This window comes from Quercus lobata, chromosome 3, assembly GCF_001633185.2.
Source record: "Quercus lobata isolate SW786 chromosome 3, ValleyOak3.0 Primary Assembly, whole genome shotgun sequence".
NCBI lineage: Eukaryota > Viridiplantae > Streptophyta > Magnoliopsida > Fagales > Fagaceae > Quercus > Quercus lobata.
The window spans coordinates 11315325-11335802 of record NC_044906.1 but is presented as its reverse complement, the minus strand read 5'-3'; the positions used below and the strand labels follow the sequence as shown (position 1 = coordinate 11335802).

Here is a 20478-nt window from a genome sequence, read left to right as displayed (position 1 = left end):
GTATGTGCATGCCCCCAAACCTTTGGACAAGATCAATCAAATAGTTTCGGGCTGCGCTAAAACAAGCCGCCATATATGCATCATGCATGCATGCAAAAATCAACACACAACACATGACAGACTTTTTTTTGGTAATTGAAGTAGTATTATATCATAAAACGATCGATAAGTAGATCAATTTAAAATAATAATAATAGAAAAACAACAGGGAGAATTCCCTTACAATTGGAGAGGTCTTCAAATATTGTCCCCTAGGTGGAGTAGCCATATTTTAGAGATAGAAAGATCGATGTATGAGGAAGAGGATGTCAAATACATAGAACTATATGCCACTACGTTTGAGGAAGACGAGTACTCAATGGTGACATGGGTTCAGTTGATAGGTTACTTTTTTTTCTTCACGCGTGGACAAGTGATGTGACTTTTTTTTAATTTTATTTTTGGTAAATGAGGAGAGCCAAGTTAGATTGAGTTCAGATGCAATACCTTACCTGATGTAATAGCAATGAATAGTTGGGATTGAAAGTTAGAAAAAACAACTTTCAATTTCAACCATTAAATAAAAATTATATTAAAAAGAAGTAAAAATTTAAAGTTAAAAAGTTAAAAATGTAAAAACAAATTGTGAAGGAAAATGGGTAATAGCTAGCATATTGCAATTGCATATGGCAATTAATTGCACCTGACCTCAATTCGAGCCAAGGTTGCTTTTGCAGATGTTTAATGTGGTTGGGATCATTTTGATTTTATCCCTAACAAAGTTAAAATTTCTTTATTTAAACCTAATATTGGTGGTACTTAGAAAACTTTGGGGCTTTACTCTAATGTATTCGTTAAGTATTAATTAAGATTGACATGACTTAATATTTCAATTCAAAACTTTGGGGCTTTACTCTATTAGTCCTATTAGAATATTTATTTTATTTTGGATTCTATTAAAGCTATGTTAGTATATTTATGACGAAAATACTATTTTAGTCCCTATAATTTCATAGCAATCAATTTGGTTCCTGTTATTTTTAATTTACAGTCGATTTGGTCCCTACCGTTAACTCACTAACGGAAAACACTTGTGTGACAAGCAATATGCATTGTTGGCACACTTTAAGCTTATGAGGCAACCAAAATAATAATATTATATGCCACATCATCTGGAAAAATTTTGATTTATCAGTTTTAAAGAAAAAAAAAATTGATCTAGGAAGAACGTGTAAATCCAGAAAAATCCAACCCAAATCCACTTCCAACATATTATTTAAGCAAATCCAAAAATAAAATCAAACAAAAATCAAATGGTTAAAAAGTAATTATGGCCCTGTGAAGCTTCTTGATGAGGGCCATAGGCTTGCATTTCAAACCCCTCTGAAACAATACAGATCAGACCCATTTGATTACTTTACATTCTCATATATCCTTCTAGAGCTTGATGTGCTCATTAGTATACATGTAGATAAGAGCATCCAAACCAACTCCTCTGAAGCTGAATTTCTTGAACATCCTCTTCTTAGACTATCCCACCGCTACCATAGCCACATCGATCACAACATCCACCTGAAACAAACTCACATAGAGAGAGAGAGAGAGAGAGAGAGGAATTAGTGGTGGGATTTGCTTAAAGAATGTGTTTATGTTTGATTTTTGTGTTCTTTTCTGAACGTTATTATGATCAAGGAATTGGAAAATGGACTTTTGGATTTCATATGCTTTTGATCAATTGATTCGGTGTTGAATGAAGAGAGATTTGTGCTTGAAGAATTGAGATTTGTGGATTTGAGTTTGATTTTTCTGGGTTCATGTTCTTCCCATAACTTTTTTTTTTTTTTTTCTTAAAAAATGATAAATCAAATTTTTCCAGATGTTGATGATGTGGCATTTAATATTATTATTTTAGTTGTCGTGTAAGCTTAAAGTGTGCCCAGAGTACATATAGTTTGCCACATAGGCATTTTCCATTAGTGAGTTAACGGCATGAACCAAATTGACTGTAAATTAAAAATAACAAGGACCAAATTGATTGTGACCTCAAAATGTAGGGACCCAAATTATGTTTTTGCCTATATTTATTTTAGTGAAAATCTAATTACACACAGGCTATTATATGTTTCATATATAATTTTTTCTTTTTCTTTTTTTATTGAAGGTGTTCATATATACTTTCTTTGAAATCATGTTTTAAAACAAAATTTCAATTAATTTGTTGGCTAGTTTTCTAAGTTTTATTTATTTATTTATTATTTTTTATAATAATTTTTTTATAATAATAAATAAAGTAGAGATAGGCAATCCTGAGAATATCATTGTTTTTGTTGACAAGACGAGTCTGGGGCTTCCTACAGTAGAGCATTCAAATGGTGAAGGCTGTATACATATATTGATTTAGAAAAAAGGTTAACAGGGATTAATTGGTGGAGGCATTGTTTGCTTTTTATTTTTATTTTTAATTTGTTGGCCTTCGTTTAATTTTTTTTTTTTAATCTAGTTCTTACATAGAGATTTCGATTCTTAATTCTTTTTTGGGTACCAACTATTTGAAACAATTTTAGTGGAGAGAGAGAAAGATCAATAGAATTTGTTATAAGCTGCATGTAGTTTTCTTTGATCAATAGTTGTAGATGTTTCAAAAGATGTTAAAAGGATTTGAACATGTAAAATAACACTCCAGGAGATTGAACTACTCCAAGGCCACCCATTGTATTCTAAACAAATATACAAGCAAAGATTTTCATCAATCTGGTGAATATATATATTCATACAACCTTGCTTCCTTTACTAAAATAAATGTGATCGTTCTAATGAATTTTCTTTCCATTTAGTGATGATGAAATATATAAATATATTTTTTTCCAACTGTTAGTATTTTAAGGTGTTATATGAAACACTAAAATGTAGAAATCTATATATATATATATATATATATATATATATATATTAATAGCCAAAATTGAGAGAAAACTCAATTAAATTCTAAATTGAAGTCTAATTTTGTACCACGTTTCTCATCTAATTTTAAATTTGTGTATCAAGTAAATTATTAAGTGCAAAAATCAAAAAATCTAAATTCAATTAGATTCTAAGTTATATTTTAATTTTTTAAGAGAAAAATTGAATTTTAATTGAAGTTTAATTTTGTACCATGTGTCATCTAATTTTTTAATTTTTGTGACAAGTGAATTATTGGGTTCTAAAACCGAATAAATTTAAAATAAATTATTCAAGTTTTTTTAAGGATGTAGAAAAAACTGAATATATATCAAATGTGTGTCAGTTTAATGATAAATTACATCTGAAAAGTAAAATTTTGTCAATTTTCTATACAGTGGAATTTGTGATAGATACCGGTTGATTAACAGGAGCTGACCGGCACCGTTAACAAAATCCTTTAAACAAATAAAGAGAAAGCCAACTCATTCCCGTTGTCACGTTTCCCAAGCAATCTGAATCTGATAGCTTCTTCTGGTCTTTAATTAGCTTTTCTTCCCAACATATGCTTCTCAGTCTTCATTTCCTTCTCTCCTCACTTTTCAGTCTCTACCATACTTCGTCTTCCCCATTTTTTCAAACACAGAGTAAAGCAACAAATTATCTCTCTTTCATAGCTTCAGCTTTCACTTACTCTACCTCTTTCTCTCCCTTCCTCAATCTTTCTTTCTCTGAAGAACAGATCCAGCGAACAGGTAGTTGCTCTCCATGAAGATCCAAACTAATTTTTTTCATTTTTATTGTGAAAATTTCTGGGAATGAGAAACCGGAAAACCCGCTTCCGGTTTAGAAAACCGCACAGAGTTTGATGGCAAATGGCAGATTACACAAACTAGAATTGATATATGTAAAAGAATGTGTTTAATAAACACTACTATATTGCTTGATTTTTCCAATTAACAAAAGGGGGTTTGAATTTGTTCAGACTTTATTTCAAGTGGGTGGCTGTCAAGGCACACTGCCCACTCAACAAAAAGACAAAGGGTTTGAAATAGTGGTGAAAAAAAATATAAAGAGTACTCATTAGGTCCTACGTTGAGTCCTACCTAAAAGCCTCAAAAAGAAAAAGAAAAAGAAAAAGTTTTGAAACGAAATTAGGTCCTACCTTGAAACTTCATGAATCATGAGTATCACCATACCTTGAAACTTCCTCGCTGGATGCATATATGACCACAAACACAAAACTCCACAAAAACTTTACCCAAAGTCTAGAATTTTGATGATGATTCGAATCTGATTAATAAATGATGAAGCATAAATCCCCAGTGAAGTAGACTCGTCCAGATGAGTTAGCAACTTCGTTCCTATGCCTGCAATCGTCATTAAGGGCCTTCCTTAGGTGTTCATTGGTGTGGTGTCTGCCACAGAGTCTCCGATGATAAAATTAGCGTGTAAAGGCTTTTTTAGAAAATATTAGAACAATGGCGTATTAAAATATCAGAATGTGTACCTTTTTTGGTCTTGGGGGGTGTTTATATATGGCTTCATTGCTCCTAGCCATTGTGGCCTTTATTGTGGCTTTAGTGCCTCTTTGTAACACCTTTGGGCTTAGTGATGTAGGTTTTAATGAGCTTCCAACGATCTGATAGCCTGTCCTGTAACTGCTCGAGGCATTAAATCCTTCATTAAATGGCTTGCCTTACTTCGTCCATGACGTGGCAAGGTGGATGAAGGCGGCTTATAGTATCGTCTAGGCAAGAAGGTTCGTTGGTCCCATCAATAAAGATATATAACTAATTAAGTGAAGAGGACTTTTAAGGAAACCAGAGCTACCGCTAGATATTATATTTGATTAGGTCCTAAACAAAAATTGAGCTAATCCAATCCAGGCTGGACGACCACAGGCGCCTTAAAGCTGGTATTTAATGCGAAGCTGTTGAACATACAACTGTTGGGGTCTTCATGACTCCTCATTAAGCAGCCAAGGAACGTTAAATGACACCAAAGGCTAGAAAAGGAGAAGCCCTATTTAAGCAATGCCATACCTCAGGCAAAGGTACATTCACACAAACATAAACACTTAGAAATTAAAGTTCTTGTCATTATCACCACTTTGTTTTTATTTGACTTTGCCATCGGAAAGTCAGTGGCTGACACTATACTGGTGACCATTCGAGCAGAGTTTTCTTTTTAGTTGTGTGCAGAATCATTGACGAGCCTGGGTTGCACTCTGTCTGGACGATCAATTCAACTAAAGATTTTGGCATCATCAAGTAGCACCTAAATGGGGGCGCGCCGGGGGGGGGGGGGTGAGGTGGGGAAGAGAGAACTTCTTAACAAAAATAACTTTCCATTTTTGACTGAATGTTCATTTTGTCATTGTTTTCTTTACGTGCACAAGAATTTTATATATATATATATATATATCATATTTTGATTTATCAAAAAAAAAGAATCATTAATTATTTTCATTTTAGTACATTTTGTGAATATTATTAATTAATTTTTTAATATATACTCATTAGAGTTTAGGAAAATATGATAGCCCAAATTGTATGAATTTGATTTGATTAATTTGTTTGTTGAGAATGTGTTGAGTCTCACATCAGGTGTTTATTAAGTAGATCTTGAGTTTATAAATAACTACAATGAGTCTTTAATTGTAACTTAACTAATTCTTTAGGATATAAGTGTAGATATGGATCTTAGCTAGATCCTCAAAATTTTAAGGCTAAGGCTCATATAGGGTATTTATGCAAAGAAAAAAGACATTATCATTTTTCCCCAACGCCCGTAACAAATTAAAATAAAAAAATAAAAAAGGGACATGGGTAGAAGAGAATTATTGCGAATAATTATAAAAACATGTCAAATCGTAAAGTCATTATTATAATTTATGATGATACATGCAATGTTGGATACTTTCTGCTAATACGTTCCCACAACCTTTTGTTGACTACATCGGTGGTGTTTGAGTGAAAAAAAAGTCCTTCAAAACCGTCATCCATCACTGCCGTATGCATCAATATGTCCTGAATATATTGCTTTGTCGTTGGAGCATTAAAAGAAAACTGTTTTTACATGCAACGTACGATTGACGAAGAAGACCTATAGAGGTAGGAAATAATTTTAGTTTTGGTTACTACTACGAAAGAGCATATTCTGCATTGACGAAGTCAATTTTGGTGAAACTTGTGGACCAGTTGAAAAAACCTTTCTGAGGGACACACTTTCAAGTAAGAGAGCCTTTTTTTTTTTGGGAATCTAGTAAGGGAACTTAGTGGGTCAAAATCCAGTGAGAAGAGAAACTAAGGGTTGCAAAATCTGATATAACTGATTTTTTTTAATAAAAATATTATATTCGTGTTCAACCTATAAAATCCGTTTAACTATTTTGATCAATTTAATTAAATATCATTTTACTAATATATCCTTCAAAATTCTAGGTATAAAACTTATTTTCTTTCCTAGTTTTGTTCTCCCAAGCCCAATAGCCACCTCTCACTCTTAGACCTTAATGTCACATCACCTCACCTTATTTGTTTGGTTTTTTTTTTTTTTTTTTTTTTTTTAATTTATATATATATATATATATATATATAGTTTAGATCATTTGGGTTAGTACTCAAATTTGTAATTTTTTTTCTCACTTTGATAAAATTTGATAAAAGAGTAACTTATTTAATAAATAAGTCGTGTTAGGATTGATGAATCCTAAATTGTTTAATAAATGTGTTGTGTTCATGTCCCATATAGTCAAAAATTCATATCTCGACACGACACAAATGTGACATGCAAATACAAATTACCACTCCTATGAGAAAGTATAGTATAACAACACAACAAGGTTAGCATAAAAAGACTTCCAAATAAGGTTCGTTAAACCCTCGCCTCCCATTCCCTCTAATTTACTCTACTCCCTTCCATCCAAACATAAGGTAAGAGAACAATCATCGTGTGTTCGGGTAAAGCATTACTAGGTAGATTTCGATCATCACATAAGATTCAAAATTTTGTTATGGAAAATTTTGGTTTGTCTGAATGAGAGATAGAATTTTCAATTTTCAAATTGGAATTTCAGCTAGGATTTGCGGGCTCCAAAATCCAAATCCCAACTAAAAATTTCACCTAATGAGGCTTCAATTCCAAATTTCAAACAATGGTGTGTCTACCAACACCATATCAAGTTTTAACTGTTGGCGTGCATTCTTGCATACTATGACTTAAACTATATGAGTATGATTAATTAATTTTGATTGGTCCAATTGAAATAATTAAAACTAATTTTAACTCTCAAAAAAAAAATTAAAACTAATTTTATGTCAAAATTTCATTGATTTAATTTTTAAGATAATGATGTAATTAAAGTAATCAGATATATCCCAAGGTTATCAATTCCGTACCGTACCGGTCGGTACGGTCGGAATATATCGTACCGGCCAGCAATCCGGTACGCTCGACCCCCCTGTTTCGTACCGGAAAAAATACCGGCCGTACCGGCCATACCGGTCAATTTCGGGCAATACCGGCCGGTATCGGGTGTACCGGCCAGTACAAAAAAAAGTTTTTTTTTTTTTTTTTTTTTTTTAAGTTTTGTAATTTTTGAATTTTTATTAGGACAGAATGGTAACTTATTTGCATTAACTTATTAATATTATTTGTTTTCTTAGTATGCAATGGTAACTTTTAAGCTTTCTATTTTATTTTTTTATTTTTTTATTTTTTTTCCCTTTTAATTGATACTAAAGTCTTAAACCATGAATAATTAGTTCAGAATTGAGGAAATGTTTTATGGTAAACTTTTATATTTATTATAATATACATATACACAGACACATACATACATAAATATATATATATATATATTTATTTATTTATAAATATAAAAAATAGTGGTAAACCCGAAACGGTACACCGGTATTGACCGGTATCTAAAATATATCGTACCGGTGGCCAAACCGGTACGGCCTCCGGTACGGTATTGACATCCTTAATATATCCTACCAGATACGACAATTAATTGTTGCATCGCCATTAAGGTCTAGGATGTTAGGACCTACAGGGCCCCTTTTGTGGGGGTCAATGGCCACGGTTCAGGAGATACTTTCAGAAATTGAAACAAAATTGAAGCTTCTGTTAGGCTCCTTTTTAGTGGAAAAAAAATTAAAGAATGTAAAATTTAATTTCTTATCAGGAGGGGCTTGTGGAAGTGGGATCAGAAGGAGAGGGTATAGCAAAGAGAGAGCTTCTGAATTATGATGTGTGATATGGTGTTGAAATTTCATTGGGTATATATATTTCATATCCAAATCAAGTGATTGGTATATGATGGAATTTTAAATAGTGGGATGCAAAATCCCATCATTTGTGAATTTATGTGAAATTATCAATTCCTTCACACGAACACAACATAAGACATCAAATTGGTCAAAACATGGGATCCACGTACAACCAAAAAAGGACTGTAACCAAGAAAATATGTAGGCGTTGAGTAGGTCATATGTAGGTTACATAAACTATTTTTATTTTGGTTAAACGGTTATGTGTCAAAAGGAGTGAACTTGTCTTGATACAATTAATAATTTGAGCCATTTTTAAGTTGATTGCGGGTTTAGAGGTCAACACAAAACTGAGTTATTTATTAATTGTGTCAAAGTGAGACCCGCTTTAACACGAGTCTATTTGTGCTAAATAATAACTTTTTTTAAAAAAATTATCTTATTTATATCCTACTGTCTTGATTATATCATGTTCAGGACTTTGATTCTCTACATTGCAAATAGATTGTATTAATATTTTAATTATACTCCTATTTTCCTATATTTTTTTTTATTTACTTTTACAATATTTTATATTTGACAATTGAAAAAATAAGTATCATAAGCCAGCTCAAATTGGTGGGTGCCCTTAAAAAAAAAAAAAAAAAAAAACAACAGACAAGCAAACAAACTAAATTAATTTAACACATCACCACTCATTCCATTTAGTTTACCACACATAGTTGTTTTAATTTCCTTATTTTAGATCACACAAAACCAAACACAATTGAATTTCGGGTACAACACAGAGATGTTTTAAACCTAAAGAAATTGAGAAAAACAAGAAAATGCACTAGGTCTTGAGGTATCATCAAAGGAACAAATTACAAACTAAACATTAGTACGAATGAAGAACAGCCATGAAAGCAAGCCCTAACGAGTCATGCCTGGTGAAGGAACTGGAGGTGCTGTGGTTCTGCCCCTCAATTTCTTAGCATTAGCCTCGGCTGCTACCCAACCTTTATCACATCCATCACCAAGAAAAAAAAAAGGAACAAATTAAAATAATGAATAATATATCATGTTTATTCTTGGTGTATCATTGTAATAACTATAGTCGATATCCAGCGTATATCCCCTATAAGTTAATTTTACAAATTTGATAATAAAAATATATATATTTAAGAATCATGTATAATACTCACACGTTATAATATTTAAGAAAATAGGTCTAATTATATTACAAGTCATTGTAAAAAAAGGAAATATAAATAATTATGATTATGATTATAAAAGATATAAAGATATTTCTCAATTTACTAAATCAAGGGAGTCAATACCTTATTAGAGGTTATTTTGGTTTTTTATTTTTATTTTTATTTTTATTTTTATTTTTATTAATTTTATTAAGAAACGAAATATTTCAATATCAGTTAATATTGATATGCCATTTTAAAATTATTTATTATTTAATATATTGATTTATATAAATAAGTAGATATTTTTGTTTGTATGTGTCCAGTAGTTGAATTTTATATAATTTGTTAAAATAATTATAAATCTATATCTCATTTAATAGGTTAACCTCTATATTAAATGTTGTCTATCTCATTAATAATAATAATATTATTATTATGAAACGCACAAGAAGTTTGATGGCGTATGGCAGATCACACAAACTGGAATTGACAGATCATTAATTATATATCTATTGCTTGATTTTTCCAATTAACAAAAGGTAGTTTGAATTTGTCCAACCAAGCTTATCTCAAGTGGGTGGCTGTCAAGGCACACTGCCCACTCAACAAAAAGCCAAAGGGTTTGAAGCTGTGGTGAAAAATATAGAATGAGTACTCATAACCATGATTTACAACCTAAAAGTCTGTCTTGAAACGAAATTAAAACGAAAGACGGAGAAGAAAAGGACGTTTGGGCGAAAGAAGACCAAGACCAAGACCAAGACAAAGACGTAATTATGAGGTGGAATGGGTCCTGATAAGGGTATTTTTAGACCTACAAAGCCAACGACATGGCAAGACTGACGAATACATTTTGGTGGGCAGATGGATCTAGAGGAAGCGAACTTCAGTTAGGCGAACCTCAATATGGACGAACCCAACAGAGGGGACGGACCCCCAGCGGATGAACCCAATAAAGGGGGACGCATGGTACTGGAAGTGCTCATCAAGAATCCTGATATGGAAAAGCCTTGCACCCTACGCCTAACCATAATTGAGGGTTGTAGAGTACAAAATTTACGTTGACAGATCCATTTGAATGGACCTAACGGTACGATACTAGTAGACGGATATTCTCTCTACATGGACGGATCCAAGTTACAAGGAAAAGAGGTGAACGGGCCTCAAGGCCACGTGGCACCCACATGGCTTAAGTGGTCTCCAAGGAATGCTAAAAGGAAATAACTTGTGTTCCATGGCTAACCCTAATCAAGGAGAGACCTACAAGGAAACGATTTCCGTAAGATACGCGCGTTAATGAAAATCTTCTCTATAAGGAAATGTCTTGTCCATCACGTTTGGGACTATTCAAGAGGATTCCTATAAGGAAAAGACTTCTACACTAAGGAAGAGAGGCCAACCTTCTACTACTATAAAAGCCCCAATACCCTCACAAATTAAGGTACGCATAATTTACCTCTCTAGTACTCTAGAATTGTGAGAATAGTTCTAACTTGACTTTTGGAGGGTAGTTGGCCGACACCACACTGGTGCTCTCTGTTAGGTCTTCTCTTTTTGTCGTGCAGGTGCTATTTCGAATGTGCGAGAACTGTGTGGTTCACTAGTGATTTTTTTTTTACTACTGCTTACTTCGCCTTTTTCATTCATTTTTTTTTTTTTTTTACGGACTAATTTTTATTTTTCCACTAAAATCCAATTTATTTTCCCATATGTTTGTTTGGTGCATGACTAGTAAGGCCTATATTTAAATCAGAATGAAACATCAGTAATTTTGTACGTACTTTGTGTACATATTGGTGCGATTAATACTATAATTGGTACGATACGAAATCATCTTCTTGGATTAAATAATTATATTTTAAGTCCTCCTTTTACTTGATTCTATTTCCATTATTAAACTCAAGCTGTCAAGCAAGAATACCATATTCTTAATCAATAAATTTTCATCTAAATTTTGGAAAAATAACTTTTAAAATTTGTTCAACCTACAAATAACATGTGCACAACATATAATTAAAAAGTGAAAATAAATACATTTAGCCCATTAAACCCTTCTTAATGACATAAAAGAAATTTACACTTCAAAAAATAATTCATTTTATCAAATTTATAAAAATAACCATATAAATTCTTCTTAAATAAATAATTAATGCTCACTTATAAAAATTAATATATATAAATTTAATGAATTATATAAATGTAAATTTTGTTAAGGTGGAAAATAAAGAGGGTCTCAAGAAATGTATCACATTTCATAATTTTTTTTTTAGAAACATCACATGGCATAAACTTATAGCAACATGACATTTGAGGTTATGCTTTAAAAAAATAATAATAATAAAATATTGATATTGATATTAGGTACCTCCTTCAGGGTCTAATCCACGGTTTTTGAGCTCGCGGTACTCTTGACAAAGAGCGCAAAAAAAGCAGAAGTGATGGACACAGCAATCCCCGCACGGCTTTGATGGCAAGGAATAGAGGGCTCTCAGTTTGGCTCGGTATGTGCATGTGTATATACATGCGCCAATTCCAAAAACATAGGTAAGCATGAAACAGTTTCGGGCCGCGGTAAAACAAGCTGCATGCATGTAGCCAAAAATCAAACAGACAAATTAAAGAAACTAAATCTATAAGCACAAGGTAATGCAGGGACACCATAAGGTAACACAGCCTTTGGAGAGAGAGAGAGAGAGAGAGAGAGAGAGAGAGAGAGAGAGAGAGAGAGAACAATAGAATTTGTTAGTTTGCAGGTAGTTTTCTTTGATACAATTTTTGTTGTAGATACGTACCAAATGACGTTCAAAACAAAAATCTTACACTTTAAACCTTATTTATATACTTCCATTTCAGCATGTTCAAAACAATTCAATATAGAATTTGCAATTTATGCATGCTGCACCGTTAGAAGTTCAAAAAAGATCATACTATATATTTCTGTATAAAGTTCCTTTTTTTTTCTTTTTTCAAAAAAAAAAAAAAAAAATAGAGGATCCCCTTACAGCTGGTCACATCATCAAAACAACCACATATACCGGTGGACCATTGCCCCTCAGGTGGAGAAGTGTCGGAAGCTGGTGCTTGAGGAGTTGATTTAGTGTTGGACTCGTTAGGATTCATTTTAGATATTGGAAAAAACAAGAAAAACAACAGGGAAGAGGATGTGAAATACAGAGTACTGTTGGCGGGTTCACTTATAAGGCTACTTTTGCCCAGCCCACCCGACTTTGACTTTGGGGATTTATTTTTTGAACCTAATATTTTTTATTGTAGTAGGTAGTTGCATGTAATTCCAATATATATATATATTTTTAATTAGGACCTTTGACTTTTACAATTTTGGCCTTTTATAATTAGGCATTCTTGTACTATGCTAGATATATTTAAAGAGAGAGAGAGAGAGCTTAATTTTTATGGTATTCCATCTTATAGTGCAAAGCTCCATAGGTTGCCCTTGAATCTGTTAGAGGTTTTTCCTTCTCTCTCTCTCTCTTTATCTCTTTGGCTAGAAGACTTGTGTGAAAGTTTGGTCTTTGATTATTAATGGTTAAATTGTTTAAAATAGTTTTCTAGGTGGAATATCCTCTTCTCAAGTTGTTAGATTAAAGTAATATTAATTGACTGTTTCCCTGTTTGTGCGCTGCATGTGGGTAAGTGCGTGATCTCAACCTATCAGCCCAAGTACTGAAGTACATATGGTTGAATACATTCTCTACTTATATTGGTAAGGTAGTGTACATTCATTTAGTGCTAATATTCAATCATATTATGCTAGCTGGTCAAGTATTAATTACAGTCTCTTTGACAATATATGGAAGGTTAAATTAAAGGTAACGGACCCTGCAGGCCTTGTGATTTGATCTTATCCATAATTTGAGGCAATAGGCAAATAAATACTATTAGTCAAATTAATTTTGCATTTGAGGTTGTAATGGGATTTCGATAATCTGAATCCCAATTTTTTTTTTTGTAAAAGTAAATCAAAATGTTGAACATTCAAATAAAAAATTTATTTTAAATTTTCTTTTTTCTTAAAGGGAATTTGGATGTTTAATGTCCAGACTCCACTTTTTTCCTCCCACCTCATCTTCTCTCTCTCTCTCTCTCTAAAAATTTGGACTAAAATAAAACTGTTATAGTTTAATCTAAGTCAGTAATCTTTGTATTTTTTGGATAAGCTCTTAGTTCACAATTTAGTTATGTAAACTTTCTAATTGTTACATCTAGACCTCCTAAAATCTGATTAAAATAAAATAGTTAATTTGTTTTTGGATGGAACTTCACAATTTCATTTTAGTCTAAACATTAAGGAATTCAAATGTAGCAGTTGAAAATGTATGGGTAATGGGTTGAATTAATTGTGATTAAAACCAACTAAATTAGGTGCGGAAATTATAAATTTTCCCTTAACAAAAAATGAATGAGGTACAGTACTAGAAAGGATTTCATCAACACCAAAGTAATTAATTAAAATGGTTATTGCATTAATCAATGATATCACGGAGCTAGGTTCGCATATAAGAGCACCCAAGTAGATTCAGTTCTTAAAGAGTTGGGGCATGTCTATCTATACATCCGTGAGCAGTGAGCTTGCCACTGGAAGTCAAGACTTACATATTACATGGTATGATCAGAACAAGTCAAGTTTGAGCCAGTATTGTTGGTTGTTAATCAAGTAATTAAGGAATATTGAAATGTAGTTGATACTATCAGTACCATGTTAGACCATCAAAGCTTCCTGAACTCCAGAAGTCCCAAGAATGCTAGATAAACGTCAGCTTTGCTCCCTGTAACTAGTTGACTGACTTTGCTCCATTATTTGAGGGAAGCTTCTGTTTGTCCTCACATTTATAGCTCTTAAGAATTTAGATGTGTGACTTAGGTCATCTCTAATTACCATCAACTAATTAATTGAACGCAGTTATTTATTTCTCATTGTGATACTGTCCTCTCTTTTTTTTCCCCTTGTTAGACATGAAACTTATTACATTCTAGCTAGCTTGATATTCATTTGATATCAAAAAAAGGGAGGGACTTGGGAATGACAAGAAGTACTCATTTCAATCTTGATTTTTCAGCTTTCCTAACCCATTATGAGAGAGAGAGAGAGAGAGATGAGGAGGGACTCTTGAATGATAAGCGATACTAGTAATCATTTCAATTTATGTGTGGATTAATTCCTAGGCATCAATGAAGATCACTATCATTAAAATTGGAAATTAGCTGAGCTTTAGCTTTTCACTGAACAAGATCACATGTTTAAACTTGGTTCACTTTCTTATTGAGTAAGCTCAATCTTATTCATAAGCTACTTTATTAACTTATTTTTTCCCATATATATGTAGTGAAACCATAACTAAAACTTTTTATTCCTTCACAAATTTATGAATTTTCACTACAAATAGATTGTTTATTTTATCAATAAACTAAAAATAATAATTTGATACCATATAAACCTATTTACCAAATTATACAATCCCATAACAAATCTATATAAGTATATTTTTAGACAAGTATACATATTGATGGGAATAACGAGATTATGTCTCCTAGACGAAGCCAACACTCATGATGAAGTCATCTTGAATGACGAAGAAACCAGTCATCACTGACGAGGATAAGGAAATCATTCAATATAGTCAATCGATGACTTGAGCAGTTACAAAACCAACCAGGCAGACCGTTGGGAGCCTATTAAAAGGCCCATTATTAGGCAGGAGGCGTTACTAAGAAGGACATTAACGACCACAATGGCTAGCAACCAAAGCCACATATATAAAGCCCTCACATTATCAACAGAAGGTACATACACACTCTGAGAAACACTCATTATCATCTTGCTTATCTATTTCATTTCACAAAGTGCTTTCCTATTCTAACTTTGGCATCGGAGGCGTCGTGGCAGGCACCACACTGGTGACCATCTTTGAGGATACATTCACACAGACCGAAGGTTGGTTCCATCTCCTTACTTCGACTGACGAACTCACGCTTCATCAGTTTAGCGCCGTCTGTGGGAAACGCCATTTTCAGATTCATATTTGAGAACGTAGTTTCCATCAAACCTCTACATTCAAATGGAACCTAATCGAGATTTCGCAGCCTTGGCCCAGCAAGTTCAAGCTCTTGCAGCCACCATTGAAGAACTCACCAAGCAAAATCAGGAAATGAAGCTATGGCTTCAACAGGTCCAACAGGAGAAGAACCGGTCCAATGATAACATGGAGGGAGAAGGGGATAGCCATAGGAGGAGTATTCATCAAAGGCCAACTACTCCGGACAAGCAGAATACAGATCTCCTTCGAGAAATGAGGAACGCTATTAAGGAGAAGACGGACCAAAGCGTAGATAGAATGGTAAGGGTCACGGATTCGCCTTTCACCTCGGCAGTACTTGAATGCCCCATGCCGTCAAAGTTTCGCTTACCTCAACTTGAGCCTTTTCGATGGACTCAGAGACCCTTAGGATCACCTTAATACCTTCAAGACGACTCTAGGTCTTCAACAGCCACTCGACGAGATACTGTGTCGTTCCTTTCCCACCACTTTCAAAGGAGCTGCAAAAGAGTGGTTCACAAAGTTGCCGACTTCGTCCGTGGACAACTTCGAGCAGTTGAGCAATGCCTTCTTGCGTCACTTCATAGGGGGGCAGCGTCCAAAGAGGCCGGCGGACCACTTACTCACCATTAGACAGGGAGAGAAGGAAACTTGAGGTCATACTTAAAACGCTTTACTCGGGAGACTCTGGAGATGGACAAAGCTGATGACAAGGTACAGCTGACGACCTTCAAAGCGAGACTGAGATCCAGAGATCTTGTGGCCTCCCTCACAAAGAATCCTCCAAAGATGATGGCAGAAATGCTCTTGAAAGTTCAGAAGTACATGAATGTTGAAGATGCTTTAGCGGCCATAAAAGATGTAGAGAAGCCAGGAGATAAGGCAAAGAAGGAAGACAAGCGTAGGGGTCAAAAGAGGGAGCGCCCAGATCGTCAGAACAATGATGGGAACAGAAGAAAAGATGATAAAGGTCCTCGAACGGTAAGGTTTACTCCTCTGGTTATGCCTGTTGACAAAATTTTAACATAGATCAAGGACGAGTACCATCTCAAATGGCCAAGACCATTACACTCATCCCCTAATGTCCGTGACAAGAACAAGTACTACCGATTCCATAAAGATCACGGCCACAACACAAAAGATTGTAGAGACCTAAAGGAGCAAATAGAGGAGTTGATACGGAAAGGGAAATTACAGAAATATGTGAAGAAGGGGGAATATAGTAAGTTCAGGGACGGCAATAAGAGCCAGCATGGGTCCTCTTCCAGGAGTGACGACCGCCCATCCCAACCTCCACAAGATGTGATCGTGGAGATAAAGACGATTACAGGAGGGCCCTTCTTAGGAGGATCATTTAAATCCCTCAAGAAAGCATACTAGAGGTAGGTGAATAGTGTCCACATGATACCTCCATTCAAGCAACAACGAACAGACCGGGACATGTCCTTCAATGAAGGGGATGCTAGAAGAGTGAAGCAGCCCCACAATGACCGTTTGATCATAATGCTAAATATAGAGGGATTCAATACCAAAAGGATTGTTGTGGACAACGGTAGCTCTGCAGACATCATCTACCTCCCTGCCTTCCAGCAGCTGAAGCTAGATCCAAGGAGACTGCGCCCATTTGACTCTCCCCTCGTCAGCTTCAGTGGAGACAGGGTATACCCTAGTGGCATAGTGATGTTGACAGTAGCAGTGGGGACCTACCCGGTGCAGTTAACCCGTCAATTAGACTTCCTAGTGGTGGATTGCCCCTCATCCTACAATGTCATCATTGGGAGGCCCACACTCAATAAATGGAAAGTGGCCACGTCCACCTACTGTTTGAAGGTGAAATTTCCAACAGATAACGGTGTCAGCGAGGTAAAAGGAGATCAAGTCCTGACCAGAGAGTGTTATCAGGCCGTCCTGGCTACAAAGGAGAACTACACGTGGATAATTGAAGAGAAGGAAGAAGACAAAATGGAAGCCCTGGAAACAGTGGAACTGGCTGAAGGAGAAGCGAGCAAGACGACTAAGATAGGGATGATGCTAAGCCCTGAGATGAGAACGAGATTCATCCAATTCCTTAAAGAAAATCTAGATGTCTTTGCATGGAGCCACGAAGACATGCCGGGCATAGCTCCAGAAGTCATCCAGCATAAGTTGAATGTGAACCCGGAACAGAAACCCGTCTAGCAAAGACGAAGAGTCTTCGCCCCAGAACGAGATCAAGCAGTCATAGATGAAGTTACCAAATTATTGACGGCGGGGTTCATCCGGGAAGTATATTATCCTGAGTGGCTCGCAAATGTCGTCCTAGTGAAGAAAGAAAATGGAAAATGGAGGATGTGCGTAGACTTCACAGACCTGAACAAGGCATGCCCGAAGGACAGTTTCCCTCTACCGAGAATAGACCAGCTTGTCCACTCTATAGCAGGACACAAGTTACTGACGTTCATGGATGTTTTCTCGGGATATAACCAGATAAGAATGGCTGAGGAAGACCAGGAGAAGACTGCTTTCATCACGAGTCAAGGACTCTATTGTTACAAGGTAATGCCTTTTGGGTTAAAAAATGCTGGAGCTACGTATCAGAGGCTGGTGAACAAAATGTTCAGCCAACAGATTGGCAAGAACATTGAAGTATACGTGGATGATATGCTCGTCAAGAGTAAGGAAGAGCTCACACATCTGGACGACCTGAAGGAGACGTTTGCCACCCTCAAAAAATATTAGATGAGGTTGAATCCTAGTAAGTGTGTTTTTGGTGTAGTTTCAGGGAAATTCTTGGGATTCATGGTGTCTTAAAGAGGAATAGAACCAAACCCAGAGAAAGTGCAAGCCATAATCAACATAGCATTGCCCCAGAACCATTAAGGAAGTCCAAAAGCTCATAGGAAGGATTGCAGCTTTAAACAGGTTCGTCTCCAGAGCTACGGATAAGTGCCTACCCTTTTTCAAGACCTTGAAACAGGCTTTCACCTGGACCGACGAATGTGAAGCAGCGTTCCAAGAACTCAAACGTTACTTGGGTAGTCCACCCCTCTTAAGCCCGTCCAAAGAAGGGGAAGACCTATATTTATACCTGGCAGTGTCAGCTTCAGTAGTGAGTGCAGCCCTGATTAGAGAAGAAGGCAAGAAACAGCTTCCAATTTACTACGTTAGCCAAGCCTTCCAAGGGGCTGAGTCCAAGTATCCACGGATTGAAAAGATCACGTTTGCGTTAATAGTAGCCTCACGCAAGCTAAGAAAATACTTTCAGGCAAATCCCATCCTCGTGATGATGGACCAACCAATCAAGAAATCGATGAATAAACCTGAGGCAGCTAGAAGAATGGTCCAGTGGGCAGTTGAACTCAGTCAATTTGACATTGAGTACCATCCTAGAACAGCAATCAAGGCACAAGTTTTGGCAGACTTCACCGTAGAGTTCACCTTTCCGGACGAGGACAGCCTCACCAATGAAGTCGAGCGATGGACAATACAGATTGATGGTTCGTCAACCCAAATGAGGGGGGGAGTAGGGGTCATCATAACCACCCCCGACAGAGAGATGCTTAAGTATGGAGTTCAACTAAAATTTCCGGCTACCAACAACAAAGCTGAATATGAAGGGATACTGATGGGAATGAGGCTTGGAAAGGCGCTTGGAGCTAAGAACTTATTAGTCCAAAATGATTCAAAACTAGTGATCGGGCAGATCAGGGGGGAGTACGAAGCAAAGGAAGAGAGAATGCAGAAATACCTCAGGCTGATGAAACATCTAACTTAAGAGTTCGATGCAGTGGAATTCGTACAGATCCCAAGAAGTTAGAATATGGGGGCAGACGAAATCTCGAAGCTAGCATCGTCAAAAAAATGAGAGATTAGCATGGACTTGGCGATGGAAGTCCAGAAGCACCCCAGCATTGAAGAGGTCCCAACATTCACCATCCAGAGCGCAAACAACTGGATGACACCAATAATGTCTTTCCTCCAAGATGGGCACCTCCCTCAGAATATAGAAGAAGCTAAAATGATCAAGAAGAGGGCGGCCAGGTTCACGATCCTTAATGACGCCTTATACAAGAAAGGCTTCTCCATGCCTTACTTGAAGTGTGTCGATGAAGAAGAAGCCAGATACGTACTAGAAGAAATCCATGGAGGAATTTGCGGCGACCACGCTGGCCCTAGATCCTTGGTAAACAAGGTAATACGAACAGGTTATTTTTGGCCTACTATGCAGGTGGACACTGTTGAAATCGTTAAGAAGTGCGACAAGTGCCAGCGATACGGGAATGTACAATGGCTTCCAGCAGAGAGACTGACTACGATAGAATCCAAATGGCCATTCGCACAATGGGGAATCGACATCGTCGGTCCACTCCCCCAAGGTAAAGGTCAGGTAAAATTCCTACTAGTTGCTATTGATTACTTCACAAAGTGGGTTGAGGCAGAGGCTCTAGCAATGATCACCGAGGCAAGAATTCGAAACTTTGTGTGGAAGAATATAATCTGCAGGTTCGGGATTCCCTTGACGATTATATCAGATAATAGGAGGTAGTTCAATAGCCAAGGCTTTAGAGACTTCTGTTCAAACCTTGGAATCAAGAACCAGTTCTCGTCCCTAGGGCATCCCCAGGCAAACAGATAGGCGGAAGTAACGAATCGGACGCTGCTCAAGATTATCAAAGCCGAGCTGGACGATGCGAAGGGTGCCTGGCCGGAAGAATTACCAAATGTCCTGTGGGCTTACAGAACCACAGCGAGAACCCCAACTGGAGAAACCCCCTTTAGGCTTACCTATGGCATCGAAGCAGTAATCCCGATCGAAGTAGGAGTAACGAGCGTCAGGCAAGAGACGTTCAACGAAGAGTGCAATGACGATGAACTGCGACTCAACCTAGACTGTTTGGACGAAGTAAGAGACAAAGCCTCCAGTAAGATGACAAAGTACCAGCTGAAGATGGCCGAATACTACAATAAGAGGGTTAAACTTAGATGACTGGACATAGGTGACCTCGTCCTGCGCAAGATCACCACCGCAGCTAAAGACCCTACCCAAGGAAAGCTGGGTCTCACATG

At 36.0% G+C, this 20478-nt stretch overlaps 2 protein-coding genes and 1 long non-coding RNA gene across 3 annotated transcripts; 2 read left to right on the top strand and 1 right to left on the bottom strand.

The window, feature by feature from the left end:
* Window positions 1–9008: 9008 nt before the first annotated feature.
* Window positions 9009–11957, bottom strand: LOC115978989. Its single transcript, XR_004088912.1, has 2 exons — window positions 11742–11957; window positions 9009–9196 (listed from the first exon to the last, which is right to left on the bottom strand). It is a non-coding gene; the product is annotated as an uncharacterized LOC115978989 (long non-coding RNA).
* Window positions 11958–16125: 4168 nt separating this feature from the next.
* Window positions 16126–16812, top strand: LOC115980323. Its single transcript, XM_031102588.1, has 2 exons — window positions 16126–16413; window positions 16462–16812. Exons 1-2 carry the CDS (start codon window positions 16126–16128, stop codon window positions 16810–16812), a joined length of 639 nt encoding a protein of 212 aa, XP_030958448.1.
* Window positions 16813–19285: 2473 nt separating this feature from the next.
* Window positions 19286–19947, top strand: LOC115980322. Its single transcript, XM_031102587.1, has 3 exons — window positions 19286–19594; window positions 19640–19798; window positions 19915–19947. Exons 1-3 carry the CDS (start codon window positions 19286–19288, stop codon window positions 19945–19947), a joined length of 501 nt encoding a protein of 166 aa, XP_030958447.1.
* The last annotated feature ends 531 nt before the right edge of the window (window positions 19948–20478 follow it).

Coding starts and splice junctions, on each gene's coding strand:
- LOC115980323 (XM_031102588.1), top strand. CDS start 16,126: ATGGACAAAGCTGATGACAAGGTACAGCTGACGACCTTCAAAGCGAGA. Junction 16,414..16,461: donor ATGATAAAGGTCCTCGAACG/GTAAGGTTTACT, acceptor ATTTTAACATAG/ATCAAGGACGAGTACCATCT.
- LOC115980322 (XM_031102587.1), top strand. CDS start 19,286: ATGGACTTGGCGATGGAAGTCCAGAAGCACCCCAGCATTGAAGAGGTC. Junction 19,595..19,639: donor ACGCTGGCCCTAGATCCTTG/GTAAACAAGGTA, acceptor CCTACTATGCAG/GTGGACACTGTTGAAATCGT. Junction 19,799..19,914: donor TCCCCCAAGGTAAAGGTCAG/GTAAAATTCCTA, acceptor TATAATCTGCAG/GTTCGGGATTCCCTTGACGA.